Genomic DNA, 27,398 nt, shown 5'->3' with positions numbered 1-27,398 from the left:
TAGGGTGTCCTTGGGCAAGTCACTCTGTGTCTGAGCTTCAGTTTCTTTCTCTGTGAAAATGGAATGTTAACCCCCTTCATAGGGTTTTGGTGAAGATTATACATATATAAAGCACCTGGCAGTGTCTGGCACATAGGTGTTTAGTACATGTCCACTATTTAAGGATCTGTTTAAAAGTATGAGGTGAGCAATATGATTTTTAAAGATTTTATCAGTATTTGAAAATTTGTAGATTGCCAATTAAGTAATTAAGGATATGTTATGGCAATGTGGACTTTGTAAATGAGTCCCTTTTACAGGCTAGTAGATGTCTCTTTCTGTTTTTCATAGGTCCCTCCAGAAATTGGCTTCAAAAGAGGAATCTTCTAATATGGTAAGCTATTTTCAAAGTTTTGTGAAGAACATCATGTCTTTCTCAATGAATCATTTTCTGCTTTTAATTTTACTTTCTGAAAAATTAATAGTAGTGATGTTATTGTTTGTATTTGCTTGTGTTTTTTTTTGTTTTAATTTTAATAGAGTGACAGTAAATTACAGAGCCGGAGACATTTGTCGGCCAAGGAAAGAAGGTAAACATATTTGTGTTATCTAACTGGAAAGCATGTAAATTTTTTTTTTGTTTTTTTTGGTTAGTGATGATTCAGTTATGACAGATGACTTGGCTGTTCTAAAGACCTCCCTTATTAAAATTACCAATATTTAGCATAAATCTTGTTTAGTTCTTAAAATTCAACTCTAATAGGTTTTTCTGTTTTAGGACCCTAGTCTGTCACTACAGTCAATGAGATAGGTCAAGTAACATGAGACAGACCATTTGTTAGATAAATAAGTGCATTAGGGATTGCAGTACATTAAGTAGGCTGGTTCTAGGATAATATTGGCAGGAATAAACAGAATACTTGAAAAAAAATAGGAGAATACTTTTTACTATAACATAGCAGGCCTCAGGAGGCAAGCATAAAGGCAGAAGCCGAAGGAAAGGGACAAGTGAGACAACCAGTAAAGGATAAAATAGGCTATAAAGCTAGTAAAGGAGTCTAGGAAGAAACTCTAGAGTGGAATGGACAATAAACCCTTTTATTTGAGAAAGATCGTCATTAAACATTTTCAGCAAACTCTCTAAGGACATGGCATTGTGCTAGATACTGAATATACAAAGATGTAAGATACAATAAAGTCTGTGCTTTTTAAAGGAGTTTTTGAGTCCTGGATTTAGGAAAGAGCCAAACAGAAGGAATACAGTAGTTCAGGAGTAAGAAATTGCTGTGATTTCAGGTGTTTTGAGAAATACCATCAGAAGTATACTTTATAGATCTATTAGGACTTAGGTCAATGAAGATAAGGTCAAAGGTTCCAAGGAGAATTAGCATGAACAAAGCAGGGCAGGGATTTGGAAGTAATATGCATAGTGTTTGGGGGAAATGAAAAGTAGAATGAGGTGAAAGGAACAAAAAGTTCATGTTCGTGAACTGGTAAATGTTAAGATTGGGAAAGTGAACTTGGACCAAAAGTGGAGAAGTGATTAGAATGATAATCTAAGTATTTTAGGACTTCATCCTGAAAGTGATGTGAGGAGCACTTTTAGAAGAATTTTAAATGGGAACCTAAGATAGGTAAACAATTAAGGAAGATAAATCTAGATGTTCATGTAGAACAGTTTCTGGGGAAATACAGGAGGAAGGTCTGGGTAATAAGTGATGAGGACCAGGGCTAGGGCAGTGGCACTGAGAATAGAAGAGACTGCACATAAAATATACCACCCACCATAATAGGGTTTCCCCCTCCTCCTTAATCTGTGTATCTTTATCCATTTATTTATTCAGCTAACCTCTCAACATTTTATTGAATACCTAAGATCTGCCAAGGCCATGCTGATACAAAGACTACAAATCCCAGTGCCTGGCCATCAAGGTGTCGAGGCTACTGAGTAAGGATAAGTCAGGTGTTGACAGAATGTTAAGCCTGGATGACAGAAAAAATGATAAATCCATGTGAGAAGAGTTTGCAGCTTTTACCTATATGCTGATTTGTGCTTTTACACTGTAGCCTGGTGATTATGAAGTTAAGCAGAAGCCATGATCTTTTACATATTGTACATGTTCCCCTTATCATGTAATATTTTAGGGCACTAAGAATTAGATGTTCCCATTTCATTTCTATTTAGGGAAATGAAGAAGAAAAAGCTTCCAAGTGACTCAGGGGATTTAGAAGTGATAGAGGGAAAGGACAAAGAAAAAGAAAATACTCTACACATTGATACTCATCAGAACACAAGCAAAAGTATCCCAGCTGTGCAGCCAATGAAACGAGGACAAAAGGTAATAAAACTTCAAGGTGAACTGTTAAGTTAGTACTCTTTAGTTCACAAATGAAGCTGTGAGGTTCTTAATTTTTTAAAGTGAAACAAAAGATGTAGACAAAAAAATAATCCTATGTGGAACATAGAGATCAGTGTTGTGTCCCTTTAAGATCATCTAGATAGAAGCTCTCATTTTACATAGAAGAGGAATTAGAAGTATAGATTTTTAGAAGTCTGAATTATCAGTCATTTATAGTTAGGAGTTCTTGTGTCCTGTTTAAAGAAATCTTCAAGTTTATAAATTCGTTACCTGGGCCCCAGCTAAGATTAATAAAGACAAAAATCTTTGGAGGTGAGGCCTAGAGGTCTATAGTTTTAAAAATTACTAGGTAATTTGGATGTGTAGCTCACCAGTTTAGTTGACAAAATGCAAAGTCTTAAAAGCCTTTGTCCAGCTTAGCTTTTGCTGTCTTGTTTCCTGTTTTTCCTCTATATATAGATCCTGACTTCAACCAAACACAGGGACTTGCTGTTACTATGCTGTCCTGTCTTTACCTTACAATCCTGTTTTTCCTATATTCCCTGATAGTATAAAATTTACTTATTTTAAGACTTTCAAGTTGTACTTTATTTCTTCCCCACAGTTCTTGCTTAAGCTGAATGAAATCTCTGCATTATCTTCGAAATGTTTGCATTTAGAGTATGTTACGTTAATTTATCCTTATTCTTACAGGTGTCTTCTTTTTCTAAATTGGTATTTAGAATTTGGTAAATTCTTTGAGGCTGAGGATTATGGTTTATTCATCATTTTAGTTTCCATATTGTTTATTATAATGGTACCATCTCAGTAAGCATAGAAGTACTTTTTCTTTACAAACGTTTGTTGCTTTTAACTGCTGATTTTTTCCAATGAAAATCTTTTGATTTTGTAGAGTAAGATGAAAAAAATGAAGGAAAAATATAAAGACCAAGATGAAGAAGAACGCGAACTCATCATGAAATTGCTAGGGGTAAGCAACATCTAAAAAAATCTTTTGCTTTTTTTTTTTTTTTTTTAAGATTTTTTTCATTTATTCACGAGAGAGACATAGAGAGAGGCAGAGACACAGGCAGAGGGAGAAGCAGGCTCCATGCAGGGAGCCTCATGTGGGACTGATCCCAGAACTCCAGGATCACACCCTGGGCTGAAGGCAGGTGCCAAACCACTGAACCACCCAGGGATCCCCTTCTTTTGCTTTTTGAGGGGCATCCAGACTATTGTCTATTATATGCTAGGATTTAATACATTTTTGTTAAAATATTGACAATATTGGACATGTTGACATCATTTTACCTTTATGAATTAAAGTCTGCAGGTTCAAACAAAGAAGAAAAAGGGAAGAAGGGGAAGAAAGGAAAAACAAAGGATGAACCTGTGAAGAAACAGCCCCAGAAACCTAGAGGTGGACCAAGGGCTTCAGACAGCATAAAGAAAGAAACTCCTTCCCTTGAGGTTGTAACTCATGAGTTACAAGACTTGGCTGTAGATGATCCACACGATGACAAGGTAGGGCTACCACACATATGTATGTAGGCTTTTGTTTCATTAATTAGGGTTCCCAAGACATGAGGCTTACAGTGCTAAAAGCAGGACAAGTGGTAACCTTATTGTTAATGGAAGGTCATCTTAGAAATACAACCTAAAAGACTAAATTTCCAGGATAGAAGTGTAAAAATGGCTGTGTTCATAGATGGTAAGTTTTTTACAAGCCTTTAGAAAATAATTTTATGGAGAGGTTTTATTTGATTCTAGTGGGAACTTAGTTATAAGACAATTCAGATTGTCTTAAAAATGAGTAGAAAGTAAATTTGCACTTCTCTAGAGTTTTCTATAGGAATATGTGCCTGTATTATGTTATATAAGGGCCTATTCAGTTCAAGTGCCCTTGTTGAAAAACCAGCGAGAAGTTAGCATTTATCCAGTTAAGATAGTTGCCTAATTATTGTATCAACTGAATACAACAAACACAGCTCTTAGTATATCATCTTGAAATCCAGAGGATTTATTCATAAAATTGGAAAAAAATTGGCCTTACCTGTATTTGTATTTATAGCAGTTAAAGCTTTGGTTAGAATCCGGTGCTGGCAGAGATACAGGCAGAGAGAAAAGCAGGCCCCATGCAGGGAGCCCAATGTGGGACTCGATCCAGGACTCCAGGATCACACCCTGAGCCAAAGGCAGATGCTCAACCCCTGAGCCATCCAGGCATCCCTGATCCTCAAATTTTTATACTATTCTCATATCTGTGATTTATTCTATAAATAGACTCAGATATTGAGGTGTTATGAATCATACATTAAAAATCTATTTAGAGATAATCTAAGAAGAGCAAACAAAAGTAAACTTACCTTAATATGTGAAAAATTTATCCTAGAACTATTGAACAGAGACTAAAAAATAAAAGTTCTATTTACCAGGATTCTCCACTTTCCTTTGGCAAACATATCAAATTTAGCTGTCATTTTAAATTATCATTTTACATTGAAAATCGCTGTTTTAATTTCCCTATTTTAGCATGTATACCATATGAAAGCTTTAGTTTTTAAACTTCAAATAAGTGCTTTTTCTCTTTGAATGGCATTATTCTCTCAAGTAGTAGATGCACAAATTAATTCAGAGTTTTGGGACACTGAAGAACACAGTTTTAGGGTCCATAACCTGTTGGTTAGATGTGATAGTCTTATTTTTTTTCTCCTCATAGTTTTTAATCATGTGGAATTTCAATTTATGTTATAGCTGACTTTTAAATTTTTGTTTCAAGCAGGAAGAGCAAGATCTGGATCAACAGGGTAATGAGGTATGATTTTGTGCTGGGGGTCCCTACTATGACACTGACTACAGTCTTAGGTCTCAGAATATTTGATATACAATTTCTAACTACCTAAGACTTCTAAAACAAGATTACAGGCTCTGGAGTCCAACATTCTCGGTTTGAATCCCAACTTTGCTACATCTAACTGCAACCGTGAAGCATTATTTTTTTGTGCTTCTGTTTCCTCATTGAGGAGTGAGGATGATTGGACCCTACCAGGAGAGTGTTGTTTTGAGAATGTACATAAAGCATTTAGAAAAGTCCATGGCACATAGTAAACACTACTTCAGCACCAAGCATCTTGTCTGAGTTGTATTCATGTTGCTAAGCTAATCTTGTAGGCAGCCCACCGAAGGGCAACTGTAAGAAGATACTTCCTTAAGAATAGGCAGATGTCTAGGGGAGGAGAGGCCTAGAAAATCCCCCTCATTGAGAACTGCTGGTCTAGCCAAAGTATCAGTCCCATTTCCAGGCAATGGAAATGTATTTGTGGTCATTATTGTACACCATTTTAATCCATAGTAGTTTTCTGCAATGAGAAATATCCATTTTTTTTCTCCCTTTTCTTAAATGTATTTACAAAGATCATTTTTGAAAATCATTTTTATTTCTCATTATGCTGTACAAAATTATAGCAGTAAGGAATATAAACACCATTGGTCTTAAACTCTTTAGAGCTATAAATATAAAGCAGAGCTGAAAACTATATAGGTCTATCAGAAAAAGATAAAAATATGTTGAGATATTAGATTTTTCCTTTTTTAGGACTGGTATGAATTTTCTGACTGTTTTTGTTTTCCCTTTTTTAGGAAAATCTCTTTGACTCTTTGACAGGGCAGCCACATCCTGAAGATGTATTACTGTTTGCCATTCCAATATGTGCCCCTTACACCACCATGACAAACTATAAGTAAGTCATCTATAGTTTACAAAACCATTCATAAGTCACTATTGTGTCAAGTTTTGTTCAGTAACACATGCAATTCCTCTTTAAAGATACAAAGTGAAACTTACTCCTGGAGTTCAGAAAAAGGGAAAAGGTATTTAAAATTCTTCTGAATTATGATTTTGAACATTTTTTTTACTGGACAGAAGTAGATTCTTCTATTTTCTATTTACAGCTGCAAAAACAGCTTTGAATAGTTTCATGCATTCCAAAGAAGCAACAGCAAGAGAAAAAGACTTATTTCGCAGTGTAAAGGTAAAGTATTTCTCTGGAAGTCTGTAGATCGGTGGTGTAGTTAAAAATGTTAGCAGTTGCAACTTTATACTTTCAGTTCTTTATTCAGTAGATGCATGCTGCAGCTATTATTTTGGTAGAAAATGTCTTACTAGAAGCAAGTGTAAAACAATTAAAATCATTTCAGTTGAAAATTTTGGAAATGCCTTTCTTTTGACAAGAGAGGACACAAACTGTCATAAAAGATACATGACCACTATATAGAATGTGAAAATATTCAGCAATTCTCTTTTTTTAGGACACGGATTTATCAAGAAACATTCCTGGCAAAGTCAAAGTGTCTGCACCCAATCTTCTGAATGTAAAAAGGAAATAGCCGAAATGAAATCCTAAAATATTTGAGAAGAGCCAATTTTATAGCCTTTTGGAAGTTCAGAGATGAAAACACCATGTAACAAGACTTCCGCATTTAAAAATGAACTAAACATTGCCTTGCTATATTCGCCAAAAGGACTTCTTCCCCCCAACCCCCCTCTGGTTTTTTAGAGAGGAAACACTATGATAGGATTTCCTAAAATATTTGTGGACAGTTAAATGCTAATTGTATACATCTGTAGTTATTCTCCTACATTTTCTTGAACTTTGGGAGGTTAATACTAAGTTTTCATTTCATGTTGTAAAGAAACTGAACAGTGAAGTGGCTCAATTGCTTAGACTGTTGACTTGGTAGTCTACCGTATATAACGTCTAATATATCTCTTATGGGCCAGTCACAAGGTTTTTTTTTCTTTTCCCCAGTGTGGTGGGGTTGGGGGGTAGACGTTTAGGATTAAGTCTTGGAAAGCTTCTGCCTTTACTTATACTTGTCAAAAATATATTAGACCAGATTTAAAATACACATAATTCAGCCTAAGAAAGAACACCTAGAAAAAATTGGTATTGATCATTTCCATGCATTTATACTTCACTTTCATACTGGTTTCTTCTGTGTAATCTCATTCAGTTCTGTATCATTTTATTTTCTACCTCTAGTAATTATCAGCATGTTACAGAGTATCTTAACCTAAGATATCATAAGTGCACTTTTTCAGGCTTATCACTAAAGACTCCTGACCCAGCTCCTCCTCTTCTATCTCCTAACAGAATGGAGAATAAGTCATACATCAAATTCCATTCTTTTAAAATTTTTACTTCTTAAATGATTAGACGGTAGCTACCTACAGTCAATATGACCACTTGCCCTGCCCCTGTACCAAAGCATTAAGGTCAAAGTACTGAAGCTGGTGGTCCTTCCAAACTTAGTCCTATTGAGAATATTTTTCCATTTAAATGTAAAAAAAAAAAGAAAACTTTGTAATACAGCCTAGTGTTGTAAATACAATAGATTACTCTTGCCACTTAAACTATTAACTTAAAAAGATAACGTCACCATTTTGATAGTGGTAGGAATAATTAGTATAATGTTTCTACAGCTATATATCTGAAGTTACTAAAAAGGAAATATAATAATAACCATTCTTTAGGGTAAAAAGCCCAAATATTAGTTTTCTTTTGCTTTAACAGAAGACAGTTACTGGTGTTAAATACATTTATTGTAAACTTTAGACACAAAAATAGGTTCTCTAGGCCATTCACATGCACATTAAAACCAAAAAGCTGCAAACTACAACAATGCATATGATTATACAAACAATGCCACTCTCTGATGTTTACAGAATTGCTGTCCATGCAAGGTGATCAGAGGCATTATCTACGAAGCCTTAAGATCCAGAAGTGTTGTTACTACCAAACCTCTGATTAACACTGTGAAGTAAGTGTTTTGGAAGGCAGTTCCACGAGTTGGCTAACATTTCTTTAAAGCAAATGACTGCTTCTAAGCTTAGCCTGAAAGTAGAGGAGAAAAATAATTTGTTTTACTGTTTAGAAGCACATTAACTTGAAGAATTATAACCCCCCCCAAAAAAAAAAACAAACCCACTTTCTTTAAAGGTTTTAATAGGAACTGGTTAGTTATATCAATGAAAGCTTGTTATTGCCCTTATCTATAAACCTGGTTTTTCAAAAGGATTAATTTAAAATGAAGTACCTAGTAAAAAGTTACTTACCTTACAAGAGATTTTGGTTGAACTGAAAATATAAGTATTTCGTTACTGTGTGCCTGAAAAATAGAGAAGAACACATTAAAAAGTAAGTACTCCACAAGTAAGTTTCAGAAATATTATAAAGTGTCCTTTAACATAAGGTGTAGTATACTTACAGCTCTGTGATGGACAAGAAGGTTGTTGGCGCACCCACCAAAAACAATTACTTCTCCTTCGTCACTGGCACAAGCTGTATGCCATAATCTATGTTTAAAATGAAAGCTTGAGTTTGAAGTTACCCAAACACCAAATTGATAATTTATACTAAAGAACCAGAATGATGAAATAAAGACTAGAGATCTTTAGTATAGACCAGAAACATGTTGAGAAGCAATTATCTTAAATAGCAAAAGCTAGGGGGGGGGCAAAAAAAAAAATCAATGTCTGTTTTATCTGGATGTTATCATTTTATCTCTCTGGTCCAGTCCTAATTTATGCAATGAGGGGTTTGAACTGGATCTGTTCTCTAGGTCTTTGTTAGCAATAAAAAAAAAAATCTTATGGGAGATGTGTGGTATATGCCCTCTCGATCTTCTTTTCATAGTAGGGCCAGTTGACCTTATACAAAACATCTGAAGAATGCTGAATCTGCCTGAGATACTCAAAGTATCAGGCCTGGTAATTCTATGGGAAAAACTTTTGTGCCAAATGAAGCCTTTGTGCATAAGTGTACTTAAATTAGAAGCTTGGGGGAAAAAATGCAGGCTGACCTACTTAAATGTGCTGAATACCAGTTGTGACTATATCATATCCTTTAGCAATTTTTGTAACAATTCTTTTTGAGATTAACAAAAAACTTTTTTGGGGTGGTGGTGGTGATTTGACTTAATATTTATTATACAGCACTACTGCAAATCTAATAGAAAGTTCTTGATTTAAGGTTTTGGAATTCTCTCCTTTCCAGTTACTTTTTTTTTTTTTTTTTAAGATTTATTTGAGAGAGAAAGAGCACATGAGTAGGGGGAGAAGATGATGAAGAGGGAGAGGCAGATTCCCCGTTGAGAGGGAGCCCAAGGAGGGGCTCCATCCCATGAACCCTGGCATCATGACTTGAGCTGAAGGTAGACACTTAAGACAGCCACCTAGGTGTCCCTCCAGTTATTTTAAATGACAAACCTAGAAGCAGTTCAATTCACTTGAGTAAAGACCTTGATTATAAATTTTAACTACATCAATTTTACGATAAAAGCTGCAGCAAAAGTCAAAGTCCAGCTCTGCTTTTTATGCACAGTGACAGGAAAGAAAGCATTCAATAATAGGATAACATTGGTTTTCTTTTCTTTCAAGAGGTATGATGTGAAACCTTAGTGAATGCTAGGATTTTTGTAAGAATGACAGATTTAATGCAGCCACAATTTCCTCTCATTACCAGTACTGTACATCTTTATGGCCCTCAATTATTCAGTACAGGAATTATTTTTTAAATAGTTCATACCTTGGTTTTTCAGTATAGGGATGATTAAACTGTATCCATTCATTTTTACTGATGCAGTAAGTCCAGGCATCACCTGATTGAAGCAAAAAAAGAAGAGCCATGAAATGAAGTATGTTATTTTGTCGATAGGACACTGATACTTAAAGGGCACAGCTTTAGCAAGAGAAGTAATAAATGAGACCGTGAGTACAAACAGGAAGTATATATCCTTTTTTTTTTTTTTCTCTGCAATTAACCAAGTAAGCCCTTTGCCTGTTACAGCCCTTCAGTAGGGCTTTTAAGGGTTATACTGAACAGAATGGATATCCTAGTATAAAAACAATTAGAGGTTATGGAATCAAAATTAATAGCAAACCTTCCAACCAACCCTACAGCGCTCTGATACATCTAAAAGAGACTGATTTTTTTCTAGCTATATATCACATATGAATGATATATAATGATTTCTTACATTTTTTTAAAACTTACTTAGTGGCTGTTTATCAGTGGTAAATCCTCCAAAGAGAAAGAGATGATCTGAAGAAACTGGTGTTAGTGAGTGCCACGATCGGCCAACTGGGCATATGCCTTGTGGAATTCTTTTAAAAAAAAAAAAAAAAAAAAAAAAAAAACAGCTAGGTTACAATATCTGTGTTTATTTATTTATTTATTTTAAGATTTATTTATTCATTTATTCATGAAAGACAGAGGGAGAAGCAGGCTCCATGCCGGGAGCCCGACGCGGGACCCCGATCCCAGAACCCCAGGACTGCACCCCGGGCCAAAAGCAGTCACAAAACTGCTGAGCCACCCAGGGATCCCCAATATCTGTGTTTAAAAGTAACTACTGTTGAATACAGAAAAATGCTGAAGAAGTTTTAAAGTTCATATAGAATTATGAAAAAGACTTTAAATTTAAAAAAACTTCTTGGTATTAATAGCTACAAGCTTTAGAACTATGTTCTTAGAAGACCTTTCAACAAACACTTGAGCACAAGCTGGGTGCCAGATACAGTTCTGGAAACAGGCAATTTAAAAAAAAAACAAAAAACCTTTAGGGATCTAGTCATCATATTTAAATTCTCAGTTATAGAAAATTTAAGCAAATACATTATATACTGATAACAGAATAAAAAAAAACTAACAAAAATTATCTAAGTGATACATACAATTCATTCCACTCCCATGTATCCAGATTAAGATAGTGAAGATCATTCATTCTGGCATCCTGAAAAAGGGTAATTTTAAGTAATTATCCTTTGAATGACTCAAAAGCAAGTCCTTGAAACTGTTCATACACTTACTCGGTATCTGCCTCCAAACACAAAGCCTTTGTTTCCAACAGTTGCACAGGCATGGGCAGCACGAGGTGAAGGTGCTTTACCCTACAGAAGTCATAAAAGCAATCTTTTAAAATAAATACCAGAGTCATCTCTGGGTATGGGATGAGGACATGCAAGACACCTGAGCTTTTAAGCTAAAGTGTGCAGATGTCTAGTCAACAGCAATACTAAAACTGGGAACTATAATTTTATGTTTTTTAGGTGTATTACTGAATGTACTAGTTAATACAATGCTTGTTTTATTTTTATCTTTTAAAATAAAAGGTAGCGCATTTTGTGACACCTGTGTCAAAGAATAATCCAGTGCTAGGTCATTTATTTAGTTACAAACAGTAACACTTAACATCTATTAGATAACAGATGCTGGGTTAGTCCATACATTGTTTCTGAGGTATGGACTCCTTAGAGAATAATGACAGCAATGGATCTTCTCTCACCAGAAAAATGAGTGATCTATCAGTTTTAACCACCTCCCAACTACCCTTCTCCAAGGAGCCTTGCTTTAATAATTCAGTATTCTTCAGTAACTCACAGTAGTGATAGGCTGACTCCAGATAAATGTTTCAGTGTCTAAAATATGTACATGATCATTCCATCCTCTTGGGTGACTGGAATTCTACAGAAAATTAAGAATCTGGGTTATTTTACAAATGTCTGTATAGCTTTGTCTGGTTTATGAATAAGCCAAAATGAACAAGACTAGCAAATATGTTATTTTCAATATACCAAGAAGGCCATATACAAATACAAAACCTAACTTACCCAAAAAGATGTTTCATCAAATTCAAAAGTTCCCAATACTTTATCTTCAGGTAAATAGCCATAACCTCCAAAAAATATTAACCTGTTTGACAAAAAAAAGACAAGACACTAAAAATTCAAACATCCACAGGTTAGGAAGATACAAGTTTTCCTTTTGTTATGCTACAAATTGAGAAGGCATACCTGAATATATGAAAGTATTTACTCACATAGTAATGGCTACTGTGGCTAATTATGTCTTAGGTGCAATGGTAAGTGCTTTGATGTATTAATTCACTTAACCCTCATATGGACCCTAGAAGGTATGTTCTAAGGTTACAGTGGTTATTATCTAAGGGTACTTGAATGGCAAACCACTTTGTACATAAAAACCCAAACGTGTGGGGCTGCTAACTTACTTGTTTTTATATACCCAGACACCAAGTTTGTCCTTTGATGATGGAGGAATTCCTTGGCAGTCAATCCTTTCCCACTGTAATACTCTGTCAGTAGACCTTGAATCCAGCATGTAGAACTGTCAGAAGCAGTGATTTCAGTTAGATTTGGTTATGTTAAAGAAATTCAACTTTGGCATTTAATTTTATTGTGATTTAATGATAATAGGAATGTCATTTAATTCAGTTCTCCTAAAAGTGTAATTATAGACTTAACTGGTCTGAGTCTACATAGGTAATTTACATTCTGGCATAAATTCCTTAAGTCACTAGGCACCCTGTTCAGCTCATTTTTTTCCAACAGCCACATTTTTTTGATGAAGGAATAGAAGTGTGTGGATTTTCATTCTGTACCTTACATGGGCACTTGGAGTTGTACTGATCTAATTTATGGGTATGGCATTACCAAAAAAAAAAAAAAAAATGAACTTCGCAATTTCACCTTCAAATTTAACAAACAGATCTTAAGTGCCTACTTAATCTTTTTAAGATTTATCCTTAGCTGCTACAGTTAAGTACTGGTCTTTCAAAGGGTTCTCATTCAGGTACTTGAATAAATCTGACCATTATATATACCGTTTTACTTCTCTTAAGACTCCTAGGCTTCCATTTGATCAAACTTAAAATAACCAAAGCTAGCTGTTTGATATAGCAACTACTCCCATTCTTCTGTCCAGCCCTAAAGCCACAGCTGCTTTCCCAAGCTGCTTCATGTCGCTTCGAAGTATCTTTCTCCTCCTTGGCTCTGAAAAACAACACATGGCTCCACTACAGCAAGACCTCAAAATCTTTTAGGCACAGAACCCTTCAAACAAAATCTTAAGCAAAAGCTTAACCAAAGTGGAGCTACACTTGTTAAAGTGGAGGCAGGACAGGTGGTCTGGACCCTGCCCAATTATGCTCCTCTCATAGGTGGCCCAAGGCATGCCAAAGAAATCCCTAGAGCTCCTAGAAGTACAGTTTGAAATTATGTCAGCCATATGCTCCATCCACACCAAACCACTTGGCATTTCCACGAATAAGACATATTTGCTTATACCTCTGCCTCTTGATACTTGTATCTTGGCTACCCCTTCCAATTATGATTCAATTCACCCTCTTTGGTGAAGACTTTCCTTATTCTGTTCCTCCATCCTGCCAAACACAATGTCAAGGATTCTTTTTCAGATTTAAAAATATTTACTGAGCTATTATACTATGAGCCAGCTCTATGTATCTAGTTATATGCTACTGAAATTGTCTACTTCTTATGTTGTGTCCCTTTTAGAATGTGAGTTCCCAGAGGCAGGGACTGTATCATTCATCTCTTTGTCTCCAATGTCTAACCAAGTGCTTAGCGTTTAAGGTGTTAAGTTGGTAAATAAATTTATGAGTATCCCTAAATCATATGCACCTTCCTGACTGACATTTGCGTCTTACTGGCTTGAGAGAACAACTTATCTTTTTTTCCTATTTGGAAAAAAAAAAACAATGTCTGAACAACAGTATCTTATGTGCCATATTATAGGAATATCAGTATATAAAATGTCAGTATTAATTCATCCTTATAGTTGAGTGGTGGTCTGTTAATTTTTACCCTGTCCCTCGTGATTACATCTTGTTTTCATTTGGTTTACTAATATTTCTCTAACACCCCTGGGTTCTAAGAGACCAAGCAGTTGCAGAGAGCACAAAGCAAAACCACTTAGAAAATTTCTGCACACAAGTTATCAACCAAAGTTGATTTTACCAAAGGCCTACATAAATATAGACTGGTAGACAAATACTAAAATGCACATACACACCATTATCACATACATATATTTTTTAACTGGGACAGGAGTACGGGGTAACCTTAGAAATCTGAAGTTGTCTGAAAAAGAGTAAAATTGCCTTAAACCATAATCCTTAGAAACACTAACCTTATTTGTATTGCCTCTTGAATGGTGTCCTCCAAACAAGTAAAGCACCCTGTCTACACACACAGCACAGCTTCCTGACATGGAAGGAGGAACATCTCCTTCTGTGTTAATTTTTTTCCTGGGGGCAAAAAAAAACTCTGAATGTAAATGTTTCCCAAAAGGGAAGAAATGTAAAGGTTATTCATTTTTCTTCTATTCCCACAATAAAGGGAAAAAATAAAATAGACTGGCCAGCTAGATAACCTCTGGGGTCTCATCTAGCTCTAAAATTAATCCACAGAATGTGGTTTCTCCTCTTCACCGGTTACCCAGGCAGGGCCAGCTGGTGCTGCACACAGGCAGGAAAGAAGTTCTGAAGCCTCAGTGTTGTGTGATCCTAGGAGCATACCATTTTGTGTTTCTCAAACTGCTCTTTATTGACCTAATCAGTGGCTATTTTGTTTTTGGTTTTATGGGGCCAGGAACCCAAAAGGAAAGGAGTCATACCACTACTGACAGCTTAATTCAGTAAGTGTTTTTATTCAGTCACCTTTTAGTCATTCAAATGAATTGGATTCACACCTTAGGTAAAACTACAAGATATCTGGTACTTAACGGTAGGCCACATTCTCTTTATATATGCTAAACTTTAAGTTTTAGTAGGCTTATTTTTACAAATCTTGGGACTGAATGTTCTAAAAATCTAGAATTCCCCTATTAAAGAAATACTGTAAGTTTCCAATTCTTTTTTAAAAAAGAGCAAACAGCTCAGATCAAAACTGATTTGCTATGTACAGAAATATCTTGACTTTTTAGTTGAACTTTCCTTTTTTTAAAGATTTTATTTATTTATTCATGAGAGACACAGAGAGAGGCAGAGACAGGCAGATGGAAAAGCAGGCTCCCCGCACAGAGCTCGATGTAGGACTCTTGATCCCAGACCTCAGGATCACACCCTGAGCCAAAGGCAGACGCTCAACCACTCAGCCACCCAGGCGTCCTTTAGTTGAACTCTTAAATCAGGTGGGACCACTACTCTCCTTGTTCTGTGATCTAGAATGTGCAAAATATGCAAAATGCAGAGTTTTTCAAAGCGAACCATGGAGACTACTTTATAAACCCCCAAGCATGCTAACCCAGCATTTTGAAAACCACATTAATTCTGCCAAGAACATACTCTTTTGAGTTCCACTGTTTAGGAGACTGGCAAAAGGTCTTTTCAGAACATCCCCAGGTGTATGGAAGGCAAATTTTGGTTAATTTGTTTTTAAAAAAAACCCTATTTTAAAGAGATATGCACTGTAATTTTTGTTAGAGCTCATTAGAATACCACCTTTATTTCTAGCAGATAAAATCTAGAAATTCTTTTCTCATTTACCATATAACAGAAAATATAAACATCTTGAAAAAAAATTATACAGAGAACTTTTACTGTATTTCCATTTCAGGATGAAGCCTCTACTTCTTTAATATTACAGCGATACTTTACAGAGCCCTGAATAGAAGTTTCTTCAAAGGTCATGAAAGTACTGAGTAATTACGGAACTACTGCAGACTTGTTAATGTATCTAAGCTTAGCAGCTAAACTGAACTAGAACATTGTTTTTAGCTTTGCATTTTCTGTTAAGATATTTTTATTATATTAGAAAGGGCTTTACAGAGTTTAAGATTTATTTTAGAGAGAGCATGGGTGGAGGAGAGAATCTTAAAACAGACTCCCTCCAGAGCATGGAGCCCGACTTGGGGCTCCATCTCACAACCCTGAGATCATGAGCTGAGCTGAAACCAATAGTTAGATGCTTAACTGACCGAGTCACCCACCAGGTACCCCCAGAGTTTATCTGCAATCTTATTTGAACTTTTTAGAATCCCTCATAATATCCACAGTTACCATCTTCCAGTCTCCATGTTGTAGATCCATAGTTCTTCTCTAGGCAGATAAAAGTCATATAATCCTCTGACTTGATTACTCTAAGAATAAAAAAAAAAAGCAAATATAAAAATAATTGGCATTCTAAAGAGGCACTATGTGTTTTTTCCCCATCTTGAGATACTAATGAGAGTTAATGAGAAGTAGGTCTTACAATTCAGGTCTATCAAATGGACAATCTTCCCTGTCCCATACTCAAGGTAATGCTTAGACAACCTGACATTTAACTCAAGTTTTTGATACAGCAGTTGTGATGATGCAGGAAGTTCAGAGATCTCCAGAAAAATCTCTAAGGCCACTTGATCCTGAACAGACCATGCACCAACTTTCAGTGGCATGACTTCAGGAGCGCTTCCCTGACACGTCTACTGTGTAAGTGCCTGGCCCACACTAACACGATGTCGTTTTCTAGCCATTTTCTCCTGTCATCCATCCATCCTCTACCAAGAAACAGCAGGGGCAATTAAGTCCATATGCAAAACTAAGTTCCCCGTTCTGCTCTATTTCCCTTCAGGTAATAATTCTTAACAGAGCGAGCCTACCACATGCCAGAACTAGCTGAGCACTTTCAGTGGATTATTTTATTTAATCCTCTCAACAACCCTAAAAAGCAGTTGCTATTACAAGAGAATAGGTTTTTTTTAGAGAGGTAATAATTTGGCCAGGGTTACTTTGCAAGTAACAGTGGAATCAGGATTCTACCCTCCTTTCCCTGAATTTGCAACTTCAGTCACAGCCCGACCTCTCCAGCCTTTGAACCTTGCTGGTCACTTTTTGAACAACGTCAACAACAGAAGTTCATGGAGAATGGATGTCAGAATGGAATAAGCCTGTGTAACAAGTGTTATACAGGAAGAGGGGAGGTGGCCACGTAAACATTTTCTAGTCCACCACTTATAAAGGCTGGAAGCAAGACAGCAGCTGACCCAGAGCAGACCAGCCTCACTTGAAGGGGAAAATGGACGACTGTGTAGGAAGCTCAGGTTTATTGCCATCAATACAATCTGCAAGGGCTTCTCGGGGTGCTAGCCAAAATACTGAGAACAGCCTGTTTTGCAACCACTAACTCACTTCACTGATCATACCTCCCTAAGTCCTAGACATCCAGGCCCTCAAAAAATCACCATCAAAAATATTCCTGACCACACTCCTTCTCCCCCTCCCCAACATAAAGTTCCATTCCCTCAATGCTGCTGATTTTTACAAACAGAATTATGAATAAGCAGTTTAGACCAAAATGTGATTGACTAACAGGTTAATGTCTCCAATGGAATTATTTATATTTTAATAAGCGTTTCTACACACCAGCCAGCCCTTTCTTCCTACCAAGTAAGTACCCTCCTCTAAACACCTGTTCATTGGAGCCTGAGGAAAATATTAGAGATTAATTAGAACTGGCCAAAAATGAACAAACAAAAAACCCCATGCTCTGTGGTTAAACTAAATGAGCTCGTCAGGACAGCCACAACAGTTTCTTCCATCTGCCCTTTTTGGACAGTCATCAGCTATGATCAGGTCAATTGCGCCAGAAGCAAAAATCTATGACCAGAGTCACAAAGTAAGTCCTCAAAGGCACAGATGTAGTGGACCAAATTTCAAGCACCTGGGGGTGGGGAGATAAACTTTAAAACCTAAAGGGACAAAAAAGTATTTTTGGAAGGAATGGATCAGAGCCACCTCAGCAAATGAAAGGTGCCAATTCTAGAATGTGGAGCGTTACTGGGACGCTCTAATAGCAAAAGGGCAGGAAAACTAGTAAACAAGGTTTAAATAGACACCTGGGTAGGATTCCCCAGCCCGGGAACAAGGAATGCAGCTGGCTCGAGGACGGGAACTAATCACACGGCTTATGATTGGAGGTCAAAGAGCTGACTTGGTAGTTACACTTGATACTGCTGGTTTTTTGGTTACTGGTGGAGGCTTTACCGTTAATTTTCTGCAAAACGTCAACCCTTTCTCAGCTGAAACCAAAAGGAAACCAGCCCTGAAGTGCTCCGATCAGGGCGCCGGCCCTCCGCACAGGTGCAGCTAGGACTCCTGATGAGGCGGGAAGGCTGCAGAAGGCGCTCCCGGGGCGCCGGGTCACCCCATAACCGGGCCACGGCGTCCGAGGGCCCTGGGCTCCCAAGGGGCCTGATGAACGGTTACGAGTGACATCACGCGACGTCACCTCTCTCTCTCGGACACACACGCACACCGCAACCTTTTAAAATAAAACCCGTCCCGGAGTCGAAGCCGCCCAGCGCGCCCTCCCCTCAGTAACGCTCCGGCTCCCCTCAGCGGCGGGTCCGCGGCGGGCGCGGGGCGGGGGGGCGGGGGGGCGGGGGCAGCCCGGAGCGTCGGGACCGGCTGGGGCTGCTGAGGAGACTCCCGCCCGCCAGCAAAGGCGCCGCGGGGGCAGCCGAGCGACGCCCGCCGCGGCCGGCCGCCCACTGACCTTGTAGCCGCCCCAGACGAACATGTGGCGCCCGTCGCCGACGGCTACGTGGCCGCTGCGCTCGGCGGGGCAGGCGAGCTCCATGGACTCATAGCTCTCGTAGGCTGGCCCCGGCAAGTCGTCCGCCCGCAGCTCCTCGTTGCCATCAGCCATCTTGAGGCTGCACTTCTGTTCACCAACAATCCTCACACCCGCGAGGGCAGGAGAGACAAAGGAAAAGGAGAGAAATGCACGGCGGCGAGAGGCGAGCAGAAGGCGGCGGCGAAGGGCCCGGCGGTAAGGCCGCCGCTGGCCGCCCGCGCCCTCCCAGCCCCTCCTCAGCGAGGACAGCGTCTCCGCCGCCTGGGCTGCGCCGCGGGGTCGGGCCGGGGGCGGCGGCGGGGCCCCGCCGGGAGCAGGGCGGAAGGGGGTCCACTTGCGGCCGGCCGGGACTGGCTTCCAGCGCGCGCGCCCCGCCTCCAGCTCGCCTCTCGCCGCCCGCCGCCGCCGGCCCTTGTTTACGCCACGGTCGGAACCGCCCGTTCCGCTGACGCCGCCTGCCGGGCTCCGGAAGCGCGGCCGGCGCTCAGCGCCCCCAGCGCCGGGTCCTCCCGCCGCCGCCGCCGCCGCCGCCCGCCCCCGCCCCCGCCCCCGCCCCCGCCCCCGCCGCCGCCGCCGCCGCCCACCCCCGCCCCCGCCGGCCGCGAGACAGAGTGCGGTCCGGCTGCCAGCACGCTCCGACCGCCTGGCCTGCGGGCGCCCAAGGAGGGGAGGATCGTGGCCACATTCTCGCGGAAAATTATAATTTTTTTTTTTTTTTAAACTGAGAATTCCTCCTCGGTGATTGAGGAATGTTCTCAGAGGGTTCACGGTCCGGAAAGGGGTAGGGACGTTGCTCAGTAGTCTCTGGTCTCAGAGGCAGAAAGACGTCTCTGCCCCGTCTTCCCGGGGCCTCGAGGCGCGGCGCCGGGCCTCCGCCGGCTGCCAGGCCGCCTGCTCGCGCGCGGGCGCTGCGGGCTCCCCGCCCGGTGCCGCCCGGTGCCGCCCGGTGCCGCCCGGCGCCTGCAGAGCGGTCCCTGGCGCCTCCGCTCGGTGAGCTCTTCCGCTTCAGCAGGGACCTGAGCGCGGCGAGCTTCCCCCGGTCTGGAAAACCGTACTCGAAAGTACTTCAGAAACCCTCACCGCCCGCCCGTAAGAGAGGCTGGCAAATAGTTTTTATATTTTATAGGATACATTTCAACTAGGTCAGAAAATTAGGAATTATTGTCATCTAAACTTGAATTCCTCACCTGTAAAATAGGGTTGGGCCAGAATACATCTTAAATCCCTAACGCAATGGTGTCTCTGTACTTGGACGTGTTTGCTGAGAGGAGTCCGCTTTGTTATCTGGCCTCTTCCCCATCTTCATGCTGGGGCCGCTGCTTGGGAGGAATACTTGGAACAGTAACAAAGGCTTTCCGGGCTCAAATTTTCATAGCCCGAAAATTTCCTCCCTTAGTTCCTTCCTTTCATTTTCTTCCCTAGTCACTGCCTGTATGTTTATGATTTTTCAAGATTTGTAGGATGGGTGAAAGCAGTGCTTAGGTGGAAATTTACAGCGCTGAATTGCATATATTAGAAAAGAAGAAAGAGGGCAGCCCGGGTGGCCCAGCGGTTTGGCGCCTGCCTTCGGCCCAGGGCATGATCCTGGAGTCGCGGGATCGAGTCCCACTTCGGGCTTCTAGCATGGAGCCTGCTTCTCCCTCTGCCTGTGTCTCTGCCTCTGTGTGTGTGTGTGTGTGTGTGTGTGTGTGTGTGTGTGTGTGTCTCATGAGTAAATAAAATCTTAAAAAAAAAAAAAATCTAAAATCAGTCATCTAAGTGTTCATCTTAGGAAACCAAAGAAGAGGGATCCCTGGGTGGCGCAGCGGTTTGGCGCCTGCCTTTGGCCCAGGGCGCGATCCTGGAGACCCGGGATCGAATCCCACGTCAGGCTCCCGGTGCATGGAGCCTGCTTCTCCCTCTGCCTATGTCTCTGCCTCTCTCTCTCTCTCTGTGACTATCATAAATAAATAAATAAATAAATAAAGGAAACCAAAGAAGAGCAAATTAAATCCAAGTGGAAGAAAAGAATAATAAAAATTTAGAGCTGGGACGCCCGGGTGGCTCAGAGGTTGAGTGCCTGCCTTCCGCCCAGGGTGTGATCCTGGAGGCCGGGGGTCAAGTCCCACATGGGATCCCTGAATGGAACCTGCCTCTGTGTGTGTGTCTCTCATGAATAAAGAAAATCTTTAAAAAAAAAATTACAGCCATATCAGTGAAATTGAAAACAAGAAATAAGGAGCACCTGGATGGCTCAGTGGTTGAGCGTCTGCCTTTGACTCTGGTAGTGATCCCAGAGTTCTGGGCTCGAGTCCTGGGATGGAGTCTCGCATGAAGTCCCACATCAGGCTCCCTGGGGGAGCCTGCTTCTCCCTCTGCCTATGTCTCTACCTCTCTGTGTCTCTCATGAATAAACCAAACAGACAAACAAACAAACAGAAAAAGAACAGAAAACAAGAAATTAGCAAAAAAAACTAAAAGCTGGTTCTTTGAAAAGATCAATAAAATCAATAAACCTCTAAGCCAGGCTAAGGAAAAAAGAGAAAGGACACAAATTACTAATGATGTCAGAAATGAAATAGGGGACAGCACTACAGATTCCATAACATTAAAAGGAATATTATGAACAACTCTGCCCCTATATTTGATAACCTAGATGAAATGGACCAATTCCTTGAAAGACACAATCTGCCAAAACTCACATAAGAATTAGACAACTTGAGGGGCACATGGGTGGTCCAGTGAGTTAAGCGCCTGCCTTCAGCTTACTCAGGTCATGATGATCCCAGGGTCCTAGCCCTGATTGGGGATCGCTGCTCAAGAGGGGGTCTGCTTCCCCTCAGCCCCTCACCCTGCTCATTCCGTGTCTCTCTCTCTCTCTCTCAAAATATTTTTAAAATTTTTTAAAAGAATTATACGCCATGACCAAGTAAAACTTATCCTTAGTATACAAGACTGTTCAACATTCAAAAAGCAGCTAATGGAATCTACCATATCAAAAGGCTAAAAAAAAAAAATCAAATGATCATATCAATAGAAGCAGAAAAATTATATAACACCTATTCAGGATAAAAACTCTCAGCAAGTGGAAAGGGGCACCAGGGTGGGTCATCTGGTTGGGCATCCAACTCCTGGTTTCAGCTCTGGTCATGGTCTCTGGGTCCTGAGATCGAACTCCATGTTGGGCTCTGTGCTCTGTGCAGAGTCTGCTTGCCCCTCTTCCTCTACTCCTCCCCTATTCATGCTCTTCCCTCTCAGATAAAAATAAATAAATAAGTAAATAAAATAAATAAGTAAATAAAATCTTTTAAAAAATTTCAAAAAAAAAAAAAATTTCAGCAAACTAGGGAGTACAGAGGAACTTCTTCAACTTGATAAAGAATATCCAGACAATGGAATTTTATTCCGTGCTGAAAAGAAGTGATTTATCTTTTTAAGCCATGAAAACATACCGAGGAAACTTAAATGCTTCTAACTACTGAAATATACCGGCCTGGAGAGGCTACATACTCCATCATTCCAAGTATATGACTTATGGAAAAGGCAAAACTATGGAGTAACAAGATCAATGGTTGCCAGGGGTTAGTGGGGTGGGGGAAATGAATGAACAGAGCACAGATGATTTTTAGGAGACTGAAACTATTTTTTTTTTTTTTTTTTTTTTTTTTTTTTTTTTTTTTTTTTAAGACTGAAACTATTTTATATGCTCCTATAATGGTAGATACATATTGTTACACATCTATCTAAACCCATAGGATAAATGCCATCAAGAGTGAATCTTAATGTAAACTCTGGACTTTAGGTGTGTCTTAGTGTGACTGCTATAACAAAATACCACAGACTGGATGGTTTGAATGACAGACATTTATTTCTCCCAGTTCTGGAGCCTGGAAAGTCCAAGATCAAGGTGCTGGCAGATTTAAGTGGGGACCCCCTTCCTGGCTTGCGGATGGCTGCCTTTTCATTGCACCCTGACGTGGCAGGTGAGAGAGCGAATGAGCTCTGGTCTCTGCCTCTTCTTATAAGGACAATAATCCCATCGTGGGGTTGTTACCCTCATGACCTCATCTAAACCTAATTACCTCCCAAATACTCCACCTCCAAATACTACTACATTGATTGAGGATCAGGGTTTCAATATATGAATTTGGGGGGAACAGAAACATTCAGTCTGTAACAGGATGATAAAAAATGTTCTTGCTGTTCCCACACTGGACTGTATGATAGCCTCAACAACTTGAAATGCCAATACAATCACATTAATAAAATGAAAAACAGGCATGTGTGTGTGACTGTGTGCGCATGTGCACGCACACACGCACAAAGCAGGGAGGGAGTATTACATGTTTCTCAAAGTTGCTTTTCTTTTGAAGTGTTCTAATGTCAAAAAATATTTGTCAGTGTGTACTATCCTGAAAATTATTCTCTTAGTTTCTATTATTTCTTTCTCACACACACATACAATATAAATAACTGTATTAGTGAAAGCATCACTTTAGTGCCTAGACAGAAGGTATAAAGTTCTTTGGATATGCTTCTAGCCAAAGGCTAATCACTTTTTACGTGTGCAAAGATGTGATTTGGAAAAAAATGTACCCTAACTGTGATGTGTTACTGACTATATCGTACTAAAAATGATAATACTCAAAAGAATTCTTCCTGGCAACGGGAAGAATATATTGAGAATAACCATAATAAAGATGGCCAGAAATCTTTTTCCTTGAGAACCAGACTGGAAACCTATTCTGTGAACCATCTGAAAAAGACTGTCAACCCTTGTAGAGTCATTTTTCAAACAGAGCACCTGTGAGGGGAGCTCGGAGAGAAAGTTATGGGGCTATTACTGTCTTGGGTTCCTCTGTACTGTGGAGGTCAGCAGGTCAGCAGCACAAAAATTGACAGCAAACCATCAGCTGATGGGAAGTGAGGAATTAATACTATTTGGCTTTGAGACTTCAACACAGGCTTTGCAGACTCCAAGAATTTCTAATAGCAGACAAGCCAAGCTCGGTTTAATCCAACTTTTGGAGCTTAAAGGTAAAGATCAGAATTTCCTGCCACTCCAACCATGGGGCTACTGCTCAGGACATACAGGTTCCTGAGGCAGCACGGTGTATTAAGTCAAAAGTTTTGTGTGCCACAGATCACAGATTTCTGTTGAAGCCTAAATGATAGTGTATTTTGAGGAGGCTACTCCCAACTTTTCACATTCTAAGTAAACCATTTAAAATCAGAAGCACTTTTCTAAGAGGCTAGGGAAAGTGTTCACATAATCTAGAATTTAAATTCACATAATTCACATTTTAAAAGATGTTCATTTCCTTCAATGTCATCTATCACTGTCCAATAGGTTTTGATATTTTTTCCCTTAAAAATGCTGATAACAGAAATTCATGTAATAATTACTTCTAAGATGTATATTACCTGTGAGATTCATTTTCTATATCTGTTAATCAGCCTAAACGTAGTAAAAAATAAAACTTACACTGAAATATTATTTGCACAATCAACTCTAATGACTGGTTCACACTAACAAAACTAGGAAAATAGTATATATGGTTCATATAATAAATAAAATGTAAGCACAAAGTATTTCAATACATAAATAGAAGCTTTACACATCCAAAATACAGTACATATATAAAATATACCTGTAAAATTTAATGACCTAGTATAAGCTACTATATTATAAATTACATATATTTTTCAATATAGAAATATATTCTCTCTAACATTTTAAATTTTAGAGATAACCTGAATGGTGGTATTATGGAGAATAATTTCATATACTGAACTTTTAAATAATTCATTGTTATTAATAATTCAGTGGAAGGGTATAACCGATAATATGAGTAATTTCTTAATTATGGCAAAAGTACTAGTTTAAGGAATATAAAGATAAATACAGTGTGCCATTTCCGTAGAGGCAGTTAATACTGACCATCAGTGGGAGGAGAACATATTTCCAGGTTCGTGGGTCTTGAGTACCAGCTCTGTAGAGTGGTGTGGGCCAAATAGCAGGGTTTCTATACAGGCAAATTACTAGGTTATCATCCCATTTCATTACTTACAAAAACTGCTTTAGAAGCACTCTTCCAAAGCAAAAGTATTTTTTAATGTGTCTGAAAAGTTAATACATCTACTGCTTCTCAATATTTCAAAGCCTGTATGATAAGCAAACCTCCACTTTAGACACTTTAAAACATGGTCTTTATATATATATATATATATATATATATATATATATATATATATATAAATTTGGACAAACTAATAACTTAGGAGTAATGGACAATTGAAGACATGTATTCCGCTCCTTAAATAAAGGTGAGGAAAAGTTACGACGATGCTTAACAAGATTTTGCTAGGTAAGTGCAGAAGGGTAGGAGGCCGGTACTAAACACACATCAGTGTTTGCCAATTTTATCATTTTGCCCAGCTGGATCAGTTATTTAAGGAGAAGTTTTATAAATAACTGGGTTATTTAATGAGAAGCTTTAATTTTAAAGTGGCTTGAGAACATCCATTCTTCCTGAAAGTTGATGTATAATGCTTTTATCTATTATTATGTTGGGGGATTTCTAAAGTCCTTGGGTTAATTTCTTATTCTCCTCAAATTCATGTAAACTTTCCAGTAAAGAGTACACAGTGAGTTAAAATCTCTTACAACTGTTCTTACTTTCAGAAAGTATATTTCTTCCCGCAGCTTATTAGGAAATTAGTTTACAAATATAAATATAATCTTCCATTAACATCTAATTCCCATATATTCATGACATATAATCACTTTAACATAGCATTTTTGTTTCAATTTTTATCTTCTAAATAAAGCCTCCAATTTGGGGGGTAAATATACAGTCTGATTAAAATGTTTACACATATTAAATATATAGAGTATATGACAATTTAATTGCTAATGATCCACTGATACTTATTTTCTGTTTCTTCTTTTTGGGCTCTTTGTTCTTCTCGGTGATTAGCTGCAGTCCAAAATGTTATTTTTTTGAGTACTTGTTGCAGAAGTTTAGGAGGTAATAAAGATATCTGACTTTCTAAAATTATAGCATTTTTGCCAATGCAGTCAAGGCATGACCTGTAAATAAAACATAATAGAATTATTGGTTTTTGAACCTGAATCATAAAATATTTACAGGTAAGTATTCTTAATAAAAATCATCATAAAATGTTTAAATGGTAATGTATTTCCTCTGTATTGTTTGGAACATGATAGGATACATGTTCTTCCCAGAGCACCACAATAATTATATATTTTTATAGCATGGAGCATATATAGCATAGCATATTGTGACCAAAATCCAGTGGAAACAAAAATTACAACTCACCATGCACCACACAAAATGTTATTTTTCTTTTTCTTTTTTTTAGATTCTTTTTTTAAAATTTTTATTTATTTATGATAGTCACAGAGAGGGGGGAGAGAGAGAGAGAGAGAGAGAGAGAGAGAGAGAGAGAGAGAGAGAGAGAGGCAGAGACACAGGCAGAGGAAGAAGCAGGCTCCATGCACCGGGAGCCAGACGTGGGATTTGATCCCGGGTCTCCAGGATCGCGCCCTGGGCCAAAGACAGGCGTCAAACCGCTGCGCCACCGAGGGATCCCCTATTTTTCTATTTTTAAAAAAAGATTGTATTTATTTATTCAGGAGAGACACAGAGAGACAGGCAGAGACAGAAGCAGGCTCTCTGCAGGGAGCCCAATGCGGGACTTGATCCCAAGGCAGATGCTCAACTACTGAGCCACCTGGGAAGGCTCGTGTTATTTAAGCAGAAAAAATTCAGACTTGATTTCAAAGCAGGTTAGTCTATCTTTTTTCGTTTATCCTTCCAGTCCAAAAACTACTTAATCTTCTTGAGAACTTTTTCTTCCATTGCCCCAAGATGAAGTATCTAACATCCATTTTTATGCCATATGGTCCGGTCCTCCCCATTCCCGTGCTGTAACTCAGTGCACTGGCACCCTTGACTTACACTGACCCAGAGACAGCAGGTCTGAAGAGAGGAATGGAGCAGCAATAAAGGAAGAGTCAATGAGAGACCACTTGAGGTTCTCCGCTTTCCCCTCTGTTCATTTTTCCCCTTTGAGTCTCCTGGAGACTAGTGTCCTTCCAAATACAATTCCCTTTTTTTCTTCAGCTACTTTGAAGAGGATTTTGGATTTTAAAACCAAAAGAAAATTGATTAAGAACTATCAAAAGAGGGGATCCCTGGGTGGCTCAGCGGTTTGGCGCCTGCCTTCCGCCCAGGGCGCGATCCTGGAGTCCCGGGATCAAGTCCCACGTCGGGCTCCCGGTGTATGGAGCCTGCTTCTCCCTCCTCCTGGGTCTCTGCCTCTCTCTCTCTCTGTCTCTCTGTCTCTCTCTCTCTGTCTCTCTCTCTCTCTATGTCTATCATAAATAAATAAATCTTAAAAAAAAAAAAAAAACTATCAAAAGAGGGGATTCCTGGGTGGCTCAGCGGTTTAGCGCCGCCTTCAGCCCAGGGCCTTATCCTAGAGACCCAGGATCAAGTCCCACGTCGGGCTCCCAGCATGGAGCCTGCTTCTCCCTCTGCCTCTCTCTCCTGTGTCTCTCATGAATAAGTAAATAAAATCTTAAAAAAAAAAAAAAAAACTATCAGAGCATCTGTTTGAACGGATAAACTTTAAACAAT

The 27,398-nt window shown here is 39.1% G+C and overlaps 3 protein-coding genes across 8 annotated transcripts in view; 1 reads left to right on the top strand and 2 right to left on the bottom strand.

The window, feature by feature from the left end:
• Positions 1 to 8,973, top strand: part of NEMF (nuclear export mediator factor) — a 47,415-nt gene extending 38,442 nt beyond the window's left edge. Inside the window, exons 24-33 of one of the 2 annotated variants that reach the window (XM_025444061.3) lie at positions 331 to 373; positions 520 to 569; positions 2,165 to 2,318; positions 3,232 to 3,309; positions 3,648 to 3,845; positions 5,104 to 5,136; positions 5,961 to 6,061; positions 6,148 to 6,191; positions 6,273 to 6,352; positions 6,630 to 8,973. In XM_025444061.3, the coding sequence (XP_025299846.1) occupies positions 331 to 373; positions 520 to 569; positions 2,165 to 2,318; positions 3,232 to 3,309; positions 3,648 to 3,845; positions 5,104 to 5,136; positions 5,961 to 6,061; positions 6,148 to 6,191; positions 6,273 to 6,352; positions 6,630 to 6,707 (859 nt within the window). In that variant the 3' untranslated portion in view covers positions 6,708 to 8,973. Of the gene's footprint in view, positions 1 to 330; positions 374 to 519; positions 570 to 2,164; positions 2,319 to 3,231; positions 3,310 to 3,647; positions 3,846 to 5,100; positions 5,137 to 5,960; positions 6,062 to 6,147; positions 6,192 to 6,272; positions 6,353 to 6,629 lie in introns of both variants that reach the window. The other variant, XM_025444060.3, reaches the window with a different exon arrangement.
• Positions 7,906 to 19,129, bottom strand: KLHDC2 (kelch domain containing 2). Of its 3 annotated transcripts, none has more exons than XM_025444062.3 (13): positions 18,673 to 19,129; positions 16,197 to 16,276; positions 14,327 to 14,444; positions 12,390 to 12,505; positions 11,992 to 12,073; positions 11,762 to 11,845; positions 11,191 to 11,271; positions 11,056 to 11,114; positions 10,376 to 10,485; positions 9,908 to 9,980; positions 8,589 to 8,676; positions 8,437 to 8,489; positions 7,906 to 8,215 (listed from the first exon to the last, which is right to left on the bottom strand). In XM_025444062.3, exons 1-13 carry the CDS (start codon positions 18,823 to 18,825, stop codon positions 8,092 to 8,094), a joined length of 1,221 nt encoding a protein of 406 aa, XP_025299847.1. In that variant the 5' UTR covers positions 18,826 to 19,129; the 3' UTR covers positions 7,906 to 8,091. The 3 variants fall into 3 exon arrangements, with proteins under 3 accessions (XP_025299847.1, XP_025299848.1, XP_025299849.1); XM_025444063.3 differs by lacking the exon at positions 18,673 to 19,129 and adding an exon at positions 18,162 to 18,375; XM_025444064.2 differs by lacking the exon at positions 18,673 to 19,129 and adding an exon at positions 18,014 to 18,147.
• Positions 19,130 to 24,224: 5,095 nt separating this feature from the next.
• KLHDC1 (kelch domain containing 1) overlaps positions 24,225 to 27,398 on the bottom strand; it is a 42,532-nt gene continuing 39,358 nt past the window's right edge. For all 3 annotated transcript variants that reach the window (XM_025443273.3, XM_025443274.3, XM_025443277.3), the window contains one exon: positions 24,225 to 25,825. In XM_025443273.3, coding sequence (XP_025299058.1) covers positions 25,639 to 25,825 — 187 coding nt within the window. In that variant the 3' untranslated portion in view covers positions 24,225 to 25,638. The remainder of the gene's footprint in view (positions 25,826 to 27,398) is intronic.

This window comes from Canis lupus, chromosome 8, assembly GCF_003254725.2.
Source record: "Canis lupus dingo isolate Sandy chromosome 8, ASM325472v2, whole genome shotgun sequence".
Classification (NCBI taxonomy): domain Eukaryota; kingdom Metazoa; phylum Chordata; class Mammalia; order Carnivora; family Canidae; genus Canis; species Canis lupus.
The sequence above is the reverse complement of the archived record's forward strand: the minus strand, read 5'-3'. Positions and strand labels throughout refer to the sequence as shown.

What these genes read in the sequence shown, in the direction of transcription:
- KLHDC2 (XM_025444062.3), bottom strand. Translation starts at nt 18,825, where the DNA reads ATGGCTGATGGCAACGAGGAGCTGCGGGCGGACGACTTGCCGGGGCCA. An exon ending in TCGTCTGGGGCGGCTACAAG is followed by an intron (nt 16,277 to 18,672) that starts GTCAGTGGGCGG and finishes TTTTATTCTTAG; the next exon opens with AGTAATCAAGTCAGAGGATT. An exon ending in TTGATGAAACATCTTTTTGG is followed by an intron (nt 11,846 to 11,991) that starts GTAAGTTAGGTT and finishes AATTTTCTGTAG; the next exon opens with AATTCCAGTCACCCAAGAGG.